The 11,471-nt window shown below is 38.0% G+C and overlaps 1 protein-coding gene across 1 annotated transcript; it reads left to right on the top strand.

Moving 5' to 3' along the window:
* The first annotated feature begins 1,299 nt into the window (after window positions 1–1,299).
* il12rb2 (interleukin 12 receptor, beta 2a) lies at window positions 1,300–11,301 on the top strand. The gene is made up of 16 exons (XM_042005200.1): window positions 1,300–1,441; window positions 1,719–1,837; window positions 2,045–2,311; window positions 2,903–3,026; window positions 3,137–3,327; window positions 3,626–3,771; window positions 4,076–4,220; window positions 5,184–5,254; window positions 6,815–7,019; window positions 7,210–7,386; window positions 7,621–7,722; window positions 8,219–8,365; window positions 9,681–9,812; window positions 10,148–10,244; window positions 10,369–10,456; window positions 10,538–11,301. The coding sequence occupies exons 2-16, from the start codon at window positions 1,768–1,770 to the stop codon at window positions 10,979–10,981; spliced, it is 2,406 nt and encodes an 801-aa protein (XP_041861134.1). The 5' UTR covers window positions 1,300–1,441; window positions 1,719–1,767; the 3' UTR covers window positions 10,982–11,301.
* Window positions 11,302–11,471: the final 170 nt, after the last annotated feature.

The following is an 11,471-nucleotide window of genomic DNA, read 5'->3' as shown; positions in this document are numbered from 1 at the left end:
AAAACGAGTGGTCTATGGTGCATGTATATAAATCAGCCACCACAGAGTGTGCACCTTAAAAACCTCAATCTACCAGAGAAGGCTTTACGCTGTCATCACACTCCCCCATGATTTACACAAGATCTTGATAAAAAAAAAATCTAGCAATTTGAGTAGAAGTGAATGTTGGATCATTGCAAAATCTCATTGAAATGATGCCATGGAGAATATAAACTATACTTGAATAACTAACAATAGTAAACAAACAAGCAAATCCTGGGTCAAAACCTGCACTAGTAATTTTAAATATAACAAAGAAGGATAGGAAACCATGAAACACTATTTGACAGACAAATACCCGAGGTGTGGACAGGGTCATTGAAGACTTTATGAGTTTTTGTGTGTATGAGTTATATTGCTGAACTTTGTTACGTCACACAGCAGAAATAGCCATCGGTCAGCTTACAGTCTCAGTGTGGATGTGCTGCTCTGAAGGATAAAGGCATGAATATCCATCAAATAGTTTTTAAAACCTGGCAACCAATATTTGCTTTGTTATGTTCACATTATGTTTTTTGTTTGTTTGTTTGTTTATTTTTTACAAAGAAAGAAACATGTTTGCTATTTATGACGATCACTGTATAGTGAGGCTAATCAGCTGCTCTGTATCGTATTTAGGTGGGACCTTTATAGATTTCTTATGTTGGTAGCCAGTATGTTTATGAGCAGTGAACTGGCATCAAGTGTGAAATTATTCTAAAACACACCCAGGCAAACATCAGTGGGGACTTTCCCTGCTACAGCTGATGGTTCAGCCTTTGTACAGAATGTGTTGCTGAACCCTCAGTGATACTCTTATTTATGCCACCTGGAGTTCAACACCATTTTTTCATTATTTCCTGAAAGTTCTCTTACTTTCTTCTTGATCATATGGTTTCAGGAGGGTTGTGAGAAGTCTCCAGTTATCTAGAGGTTTTGAAGAATCGTCTGTGATCAAGTGAACGCAGATCTTTCATTCATCTTAAGTCATGTTGTGTTTGTAGCTGTAGGAATGTAGTGTCCTCTGCACCACATGGGGACAGTGAATGAGGGCTGTTACTGACGTTGGCACACTTCAACCTTCATGTCATTATCAATCAGAGCATCAGTGTGAAGAATCAGTGCAAATAGTATACGAAGAAATAATGACAGACAATTATATTTCAGTTTCCTAGTGCATAGAGAGAGAGAGAGAGTAGACTGTGGAAAATATCCGTGAAGCCTCTCTGAGTGCGTGTGCGCGTCATAAATGAGCTGTGACGTACTGGAGCTGCTGAAGTTTGTCTCATCACAGCAGAGGCGGCCGTCAGTCAGCACGCAGTGTCAGTGTGGACGTGCTGCTCTAAATAAAGATGTTTAGGATCAAATACGACGACAGATAAAGCTACAACCATTTCAGAAGGAAGTCCCACTTTGGTGTGAGGTGAGGATGCGACGTTTTGATAAGTTTGATGTCTTTTTTTTCCTGTAGTCTTCGTCCATTGTGGTTTGTACGCAGCTGTAGCCATGCGGGGCGTTGTATTAACACAACTTCTATTTTAATATATAGCCTATAGAAAGAAAATATATGCGACCTAATTTGAACTAATTGAAGTGCTGGATGGTTTCTTAGAGCTGAACGCAAGAAGATTTATCCTTAAATCTGAAAATAACTATATATGAATCATAAGTGTCATAAGTTGTATTTTGCTTCCATAAAGGGAATCTGTCAGTCACGATGTAAGATGCAGATGCGGTTTGTGGAGACTCATGGCGACAATGTTCCGGTCATGGTCCATTATCAGCGCTCTTATGGTGCTGTCTGTGCACCTCTGCGTCGGTAAGCTCACACATTTGTGTGGAACAGATCTTTATTTAGTTATTTATTTGACTGCTCTTATGCTTCCATTATATATATTATTAAATGTTATATATATATTATGCTTCCTATAACTTAGATATAGTTATAAAAAAATAAAATAAAAACCAAACTCTTTGAACTTTACACAACAAACCCAACTTTATTATGAACAATAATTTCCTCTAGGTGAGACATCCTGTGTCCTCTGGTCCAGCGCTGGACCTGTGGTGAGGCTGGGTTCCAGTTTCAAGGTGTACTGCACCTTCAACTGCAACTGCAAGGGATTAATGTACAGCGGCAACCTTCCCACAGTGCAGACACACAAAGAACTGAATTCTTCAACTGTATATCTAAATGTGGTGAACATAACAGAAAGAAAAATAACTTACAGTTGTCATTGCAACTGTATGTCCCATGATCTTGACCCCTGTGGACTGGACATCTCAGCTGGATGTAAGTGAGCAAAACAGATGTAGTTATATAGTTTAACTTTTAATTAGATCAATGCAAGCTTCTAGTTATATGATGTGTCAGCTGCTTTATTGTTGATGATAATGTGACAATGACTGTGTCTGTCTTGTTTATTACAAACTCCTTTAGCCAAGAACTCATGCAGCACATGATTAGACTTTGTATTTCAAGGCTTTAAGTTTTTTTAAAGCTGTTAAAGAAGGCAAAGTTGGTTCTGCTTTCTTTTCTTTGCTTGGCCAACTCTTTTCACAGCTAACAGAAGGCCTAATATGTTTGCTTTTTCTGGTCAAAGAGGTGTTCCTCTTCTGGCGTGTGACATGACAGTTCCTTAAACTAAAGCATGCACATAATATGAACAAGCTTTTAAAAGTTATATGTCCAACCAGATTCTGCATCTAATATTTTTTCTTTTTTTTCAATAGCATATTTGTATTTTTTGAGGACTAAACCAAGTCCTTAATCATTTACTTATGTATCACAGTTCATGTATATTTTTCATATATATTTGGTTTTTTGTTCTCTCCAGTCAGTATTTAGTTTACTTGACCCCTCTTTGTCTTCTTTGGTGTCCAGACCCCCCAGATTTCCCAGAAAACATTTCATGCATCTACAAAATCCTAAAAAATGACAGTGGAATTGTGTTCTGCAGTTGGAAAAGAGGACGAGAAACTCATCTTCAGAGTGATTTCATGTTCCAGTGAGTTGCCAAAACATTGAATTTCTTCATTAATCTGTGAATCAATCATATCATCATACATTATGTGTATGTACATATTTTCAACTGAACCTTGGTTTTGTGTGTTTTAGGGTTAGATCTGTATATGGAAACCACTCAGAAGGACCAGCTTTATACAATATACCCATAAAAGAAACTGAATCACCGTCAGCTAGTTTCAGTCTTCCCAGATCTGTCCAAATCATCTCAGTGTGGGTTCAAGCTCAAAATATACTGGGCCTTGTAGAATCCCCCATCTTCAACTACACGCTCAGTGACATTGGTAAGGAAGTTAGTGACATACCACTTCTGCGTGAACATATTATTATCTGTGCATTGACAGTGTGAAATTGAAGATGCCATGCCTAGAATTTCAAGGCAGCTTAGCAGTAAAAGCTTTGCTTTCTTACTCAAACCTTAATGCTTGTGTGGATAATTACTCACCCTGCATCCTCCTTTCCAAGTAACTACCTATAATAATACAAAATTCATGTTGTATGACCTTTGCAGCTTTTGCTTTGACTGTGACTTTGACATTTTTTATGGTAATCTGTCCCATTTCCTTGTTTTGCTCTGAGCAGTGATGCCATCAACACCTATTCTTGGTCCACCCGATTGCACATCCAGGAATTGCATTATCAAAACAGAGGAGCCTGTGAGGAATCAGCGCCTGCAGATTCAATACAAAACTGAACATCAGGAACAATGGACAACATATCCAGACTTGGTAAGAAGACTTTAAGTTTAGTTCAGATCTTAAAAACTTAGATGTTGAACCTGTAAAAAATAAAGGTACTGGGTGATCGGCTCACACCTGCCGTCTGCTGATTCAGAGCTGGAACAGAAATAAGTGTCACAGCTGATGTGTGATGTGAATTCATAATGGCACTCAAGTCGTGAAATTTCATCTCTTCTGCTCTTTCATGTGTTTCTTACTGTATGTTCGTCAATGGCTCATTGCCACAAGCAAAATGTCAAACTATTAATATCAAAACACAACACAAAACGTTATATAACTGAATGACCTACAGGTCATGCAGGAGAGTTCATCCCAAGCCTGGCCCGTGGCCTTTCTGGAGCCCTACAGGCTGTACCACTTCAGAGTCAGGTCCAAATTCAGCACCGGCCTGTGGAGCCAGTGGAGTTCAAACATTTCCAGTTGGACTCAAGAAGAAGGTAAGCAACAATGTGTTTACGTTTTGATTTAAAATGCAGCTTATTGTGTTCACTAGCAAATCTCTGTGTCACTTTATCATTTTAAGCTATCTGACTACTGTCTGTTTCCTGTTTCCTTCTCTGGGTGTTTTGAGGCCATTATCAGCTCATCATTGGCTACCAGAATGATGCCTAAGAGCCACTAAAACAAGTATTATTGGGTTATGTGTGGAAAGTAAAACCACTTATCAACAATAAGCATTTTGTACAATATATTGGACTGAGATTTGTATTAAATATCTCTAGTAAACTGTATTCGGACACATTCTATCAATTAAACATTGAGCCAGAGTGAAGACAGGTTGCAGACAGGAAAGTAATGCTTCATAGGAAATGTTGCTGCATCTTTGTGCAACTGATGGTGTGAAGATATGCAGGTCGTTTATGTAGACATATATGTATTTTAGTTGTGTATGTGTATGTCAGCTATGAATGTGCAGCTGTGATAGGTCATCAGTTTCCACTTAAAGCAAACCGTAACAGACGTCACAGCTGAAACGGATGAAAACATTTTCTATAATTACCATCAGCCATTACTTTAGTTCTCAAATGCGTTATTTACACTTATTTGTTTGGAGTGATTGAGTGTAAAGATGCCCTTTCATCTATTCACAGATAGTACATTTGTGTTGACGTCTGTCTTGTAGACGTTATCAGTAGTTCCACCATGTTTTAGTAAGTTAAAACTAGAAAAATAAGACATGAAATGCCTACTTTTCTGTATGTCCATGTCAGATTTTAACTCACAGCTTCATGTTGCAAGTTTGTTGGTTTCACAGGATTCCAACGTCTTTTGTCTGTGATTTGTACAACCTCACAGGAAAGGTTGGCACTGGTGGTACAGATGCATTAATTCACTGAAAACACGCAGAATTTTTGTAAAAAACAGACATTAAAATATGTTTTTTTTTTTTTGTATCTAAGCTCCAGCCCAAGCACTGGATGTGTGGTTTGCCCCTGCATCTAACTTTAAATCCATGACAGTTTACTGGAAGGTAGGTTTTAATTTAATTCATTTTCTAATGAAAAAACCTTTCAAACATATAAATTTACATCTACGCTGCAGGGGATTAAATAACACAGTGGGACCTGGGTTTGCTAACTGACTCATTTTGTCACACATATGACCTTAACCATCATAAGGACTCTGCACAAATCTTTTAAGTAGATAAATAAATCCTATTAGGATATAATGAATAATGAGAACAAACTAACACACCTGTTAGTCCGTTGCTTTCAGTATTTTGTGTGAACATCTTATCAGCAATAACTGGAACTTAATGTGTCATGTGAATATCAGTATTTTACATCAGCTTAGGTATTTTAGTCTCTACTTTTACAGATTAGTTTCCCCTCCCGCATGCACGGCTTAGTTCAGGTTTTTACACAATATTGCTGTAAGAAAAACATCAGGACTTTAAATTAACTTGTCAAACACATTAACATAATTATTTTTAATCATTCTTAGGTAGAATAACTCATCTTTGTGCATTTTCTTTAAAGATTTTCTGGTAAAACTCAACATCTATTGTTCTATAAGTCACAGGGAGCCTTTTAGACCCAGCTGCAGCAAAGCATGCCCACATCATGATGCTCCCAGCATCATGCTTCACAGATAAAAGAAAGTTCTTGCAGGTTATTTCTTGCCTTGTTCTTGGAGTGATGCTTGCTGATCCAGGGAGCGTATTAATGATTCTCTTTTTTTTTTTTTTAATTTGCTTATGCTATATTCCCAGAAACACATTGTCACACTTTTATGCATCTTCTTTCTTTAAATAAAACAGGGCATCCACTCATAAAGGATTCTTACTGTAGTCACCTGACTTTAATTTCACTTTCTAGCTACTTCTAGAGGCTTGTGCAGTTTTGCAGCTCATAGGAATGTAATGTTAAATTATTTTTGCCACCATATGAATTACTAAGTAAAATCATTTAGTCTAATTTGATTAACTGATGAAAATCCAATTAGATATTAGATCAGTTCTTCTAAAAAAAAAACATATATTTAAGGGATTCACAGTCTTTTAAACTTTGTATATTTTAATTTGAATCCCCATCATCCTTCACCATTGTTAAAACTCTGCAGCACAAAACACTGTGTACATGTAAAGCTGCTGTAGATTTCATGAACCTGGGGATTTTCAGGTCTGCTTTGCTTTATTGTTCTGTGCAAACTAAAGGTCAAACCTTGACCACTTCTAATGTGTAAGATCCTCAAACAGATACACACATGTATGCGTTTGCATCCTCTACCACACACACACACACACCTACATTTTCTTAATGTCACACACAGCTACTGAGAGGTAAGTGAAACCTGACAGCAGACACCACAGTTTCAGTTTACAAGAAAAAGAGGAGCTGAACAGAAATGATGTGTCTTACACACTCATCTCGACGCGTTTGGTGTTGAGCGGCCTGTAAATCCATGACTCGTGTAATCGCTTCCTTTTCCTTCTTTTCTGCATCATGAGTTGCAGTCACCAACATAAACAAATGTGTGGTGATAAAGTTAGGATTTACTTGTTTTACTTAGAACATTCCTATGATTGCAGGAGGCTAACATGTCCATCTCCAGAGGGAGGATCATAGAGTACGTGGTCAAAGTTTACAGCCCAAATTTGAGCAACCTCTCTAATGTCAGCAGTGATGTCAGAAGTTACTCTGTGCCATTCTGTGCTGACTGTAAAGTGACGGTATGGGCTCGCAACTCCAAAGGTCTCTCCCCTCCTGCCACCATGACAACCCTTCGCACAAATGGTAAAAAATACAATAGAATACTAAACCCCACAAAGGAACAAAAAGTGCTTAGCTGAACCCGTGTTGGGTTTTGCATTACTCTAAGCTGCACAAGATATCAGATTATGATGCATTATTAACTTAAGTGTGTATGCACATCTGTCCAGTACTTAAATATAAACTTACTTTTTTTCTTTTTTTATTATTTCAGCCAAGCCTCTTCCGGATATGCGAGCAATTGCAGACAACAACATTATCACCATCTCCTGGAAAAAACCTGAAACTGCACCCATAATGTATGTGTTGGAGTGGTACCCAGAAGGCCGTGTGTTGGAGGAGCTCAGATGGCTCAGGCTGGGCAAGAATAACAACAGCATTGTCATCTCAGGTGGGAAGTTACAGAGCAGAATCAGTGTTGAAAGAGTTAGGTGATCCCTTCAAAACAAATATAGAATAGGTGCGTGTAACAATGCATGTTGTACAATTGTTTCCATATGAAAAATTATAATGGCAAACATTGAATTTTTATCCACTGTATCAATATATTGTATTTTAATCACACTTGTGATTTATGCCCCTATTTATACCCCCCATCTACTTTGTCTTCACTGTCTTTATGTAGATATTAAACCATCTGAGTGCTATGAAGGGGCGGTGTATTCCATCTATAGTGAGAGCTCAGTGAGTAGGACCAGATTTGAACGGGTCGCCACTCAGGAATCAGGTATGCTCTGTGGTGGAAATAATTTTACCGAGAGGTTATTAGAAATCTTATGCATAAGGAGAGATCACACAATGTCCCACGAAAATTAGCGTAAGCTCTAACTAACAGGAGATGTGCTGTTTTATCTACAATCTCAAAAACAAACTTTTGTGCTCGAGGTCGCCGTTATCTTTGTGCAAAGCAGACGTTGTCAGAACATTTCAGTACATCTGCCAGCAGAAATATTTCTCTGGTGCAAAGTCAAATCTGATTTTGCTGCACAGCATGAAGTGGAAGTTTTCTTTACACATAGTGATCTTTTAAAAAATGCTTTTTAATATAAAACTGTTTTGCATGTAGGCATCTGAACTTATACTGTTCCGAATCAAATTTTCATCACAGCTCTGTAAGGAGTTTAACAGTCTTACTCACTTTGTGCCATAAGTTATTTCTGAGGTTGAGGTATGAAATTTTAATGCTTTGTCTTGAGTTTTAGGCTTTTTCTTCTTGTTTGCAGCTCCAGTTATTGGTCCATTAGTCCAAGAAAGAGTGAAAGGAAACGCGGTGAATATCACCTGGGAAGAGCTTCACAGGAGTCAGCGCAGAGGCTGCATCACCCATTATACCATCTATCTAGAGAACAGCAGTAAAGAGCAAAAGTTTTGTAAGAACAACTTTAATTGTGGTCGTTTTAGACAGCACAAAAATAAGACTTGTCATATGTATCTATTTCATATTTGTGAGATTACTTTAGAACTTAAAAAGTATTTTATTACCTCCGCCAAGGCCAAAACATTAGAAAACACTGCAACGACCCATCTTCTAGTTGCAGCTCGAGATGAATACTGCATCTTGTCAAGGATGTTTACTCCTAACTTGTTCCTACTGGATTAAGAGGAGCTGACTATTTCTCCCTCTTCTGAGTCTTCCTCATTCATTGGTTTGGAGAATAGAGTTTATTCTGCATTCATTCTTCTGCTCAACTCAAAGTCAACTCAAAAAGTTATGGATGGATTTTGATAAAATTTTTAGAAAATGTCAAAAGTGGAATAAAGGAACAAGTTATTATTTAATTTTTGGGGTGATCCAGATCACCATCTGGATCCAGGAATTTTTTTAAATGATTCTTTGCTATTGGGAAATAAGGATAATTTTACTATTACAGCTTTTAACTGATCAAATAATACCCAGAATCACAGTTAAATAAATAAATAAATAAAAATACAAGAGAGTATCATGGTAGATGTTGTAATCTGACATTGTTTGACCCGGATGGTATTAATATCTGGATCTGGTGATCCAGGGGGTTCAAGATATAGTAGGAACTGGGTGGGCTGTTGGGCCTTTTGGGGTTTTTCTCAGGTGAGTGACCCCTATTGCTTGGCGGAGGTCTGTGCTCTCTGAGTGCCTCTAGTTATTACTGCTTTTAAATAGATATTTTCTGTCTTTTTGTGTGTGTGTGTGTTTTTTATTTATTTCCCCGCATGTTATATGCATGTTATTGTTATTCACTGAAAAGCAAGTACAATTCAAGTTGTAAAAAAATAAAAATAACAAAAGGGCAGCTACATAAACAGCAGACAAGAAAAAAATCTCATGTGTGCCATCATGGTAGTTTGTTTTTCTGTGTGCAAAGGATGTGGTATCAGGTTAAAACATTGTGGTGGAAAAGCTCACCAAGACAGAGCTTGCCACTTGTTGACAACACGGATTTATTTAAGCTCTTCTTACTCATGAATACAGAGGGGCTGTTTTACCCATGTAGATGTTTTTGGAAGAAAATACATTTTGAGAAGATAAAGGAGGGCATTTCTTTGTTTTTCCTCAGTAACTGAGAATGCTGATTAAAAAGACTGATGGAAACTGAAATACACTGTCGTCTATTAAGTTGTATGTTTTCAAACTTGAATTTGCTTCTCCACTGCATGCAGAGGTGGAAATGAGTAATTTTGCCATTGTTTGTATCAATCCATTTCCAGATTCTGTGGGAGCATCAGACAGGACGTATGAAATCAAAGATTTGTCTCCTGACAACTACAACCTGTGGATGACTGCTTCAACTGCCAAAGGAGAAAGCTCTGCAGGCCAAAACATCAAGATCTTTATAGAGCGTGAGCAGCTTTTTTTTTTTTTTTTTTGTTAGAGGACCAAATAAAAAGTTTAGATTTTAACAAAGAATATCATTTTCTCACCCTTTTTACTTGGGCCAGGCTTTAAAGGATTAAACATACATTTTATAAAATATATCTCAAGAGTTCATTGTGAAAGTTGGGTACACTTTCTAGTTCTTTCTCAGGTTTTAAGCTGTCTTTAATGTGCTTAGAAATCACACCATTTTTGCTCATGAAAATAGCTTCTTTTATCAACTTCAAAACATTTTATACCTGAATTAGAGGAGCCAAATGTGGCCTGTAATCTCATGTGTGTTTCTCTCACACTGGTGCAGGCGATACCCAGCTCACCCTCTTGCTAGTGTGTGTGGCTGCTGCCCTGGTGGTGTTGTTTCTTCTGTGTCTGTGCCAGAGTTCAGCGATTAAACAGAGGTATTTGTGGGACAGCGACTCTACTTTACAGAGGCAAACTTATGTTCATTTACAGCTCTGCTGGAAATGTATTGCAATTGTATATTAAAATTTAAAAGTTGTTTGTCTTACACATTCCTTTCAGGTTCTGGGAGTTTTTCCAGTGCCTCATGCTTGACGTTGTGCCAGATCCTGCAAACAGCAAATGTGTGATAAAATGCATCGAAGACCAGGTAGTTGTGTAAGAGAATAAAAATTCAAGCTGTCTTTCAGACTTCACTGTATCAAACTTGAGCGTCTCTCCCTCCAAACAGGGCAAGATGAACCTCCAGTCCCCAGCTGTTGACTCCACATTAACTTATAATGAAGAGACCATCCTAGTGGATGTGGAAGAGCTGTCCAATCAAGACACAGTAACTTCCAAACCCACAATCCACTCACTGCTCCCTCCTCTCACCAATCCCAGCCCAAAGAAGAAGCGGTATCCCATTCTGACCACCTACCTTAAGAGCATCTCCCACGACTCAGACGAGAGCTCAGACCACACGCAGACCTCGTTGGGCACCAACACAACCGCTGGCTACATCTCACCAAACACAATGGAAAATGAGGACGATGAGTTTTCGGATGGGGATGACTTTTCACCCACGAGCATCTTCCCCAGTAACAGCTTCTTCTTTGAGCCACTGATTTCTACAGGAAAGCTGACTTTGGATGCAGTGAAAATTGACTGTAGTGAGTTCTTTGAGAGCACGTAGTACGACTGGAATCACAACTCAGAGAGGACTGCTTTCAGCAGACCAGAAGCAATGACTGGAGAAGACGGGTTTCAGTTGTTTTTTGTTTTATTCTGGCTAAGTTCCTGGCTGAGATGCATGAACTACCTCCTCGCTTACTGAAGCCTGAACTGTATCTAAACCTCTCTTGTTAAAGTCTAGGCTTCAGATATGCAGAAATAATCAAGTGTTTTCTCATCGAATGGCAACTATGAAGGACTCAAACTGCCAAAAAATAAAAAATAAAAAAATACAGAAATATAAAAATGGCTCAATAAATAAACTGATATGACAATAAATTATAAAAAAAACATTTGAAAATCATTTTTCCATTAAAAAATTTTTTTTTTCTATTACTATTCTATTAGCGGCTGTAGAGCAGTCGTCTTTCGACAGGAAGGTAGGTGGATCGATTGCAGGTTTCCACGAACTACATGCCGAAGTGTCCTTCGGCAAGACACTTAACCCGATG

Source organism: Melanotaenia boesemani, chromosome 14, assembly GCF_017639745.1.
Source record: "Melanotaenia boesemani isolate fMelBoe1 chromosome 14, fMelBoe1.pri, whole genome shotgun sequence".
In the NCBI taxonomy this organism is placed as follows: domain Eukaryota; kingdom Metazoa; phylum Chordata; class Actinopteri; order Atheriniformes; family Melanotaeniidae; genus Melanotaenia; species Melanotaenia boesemani.
Note: the sequence above shows the minus strand (reverse complement) of the source record. Positions and strands in the feature narration are given on the sequence as shown.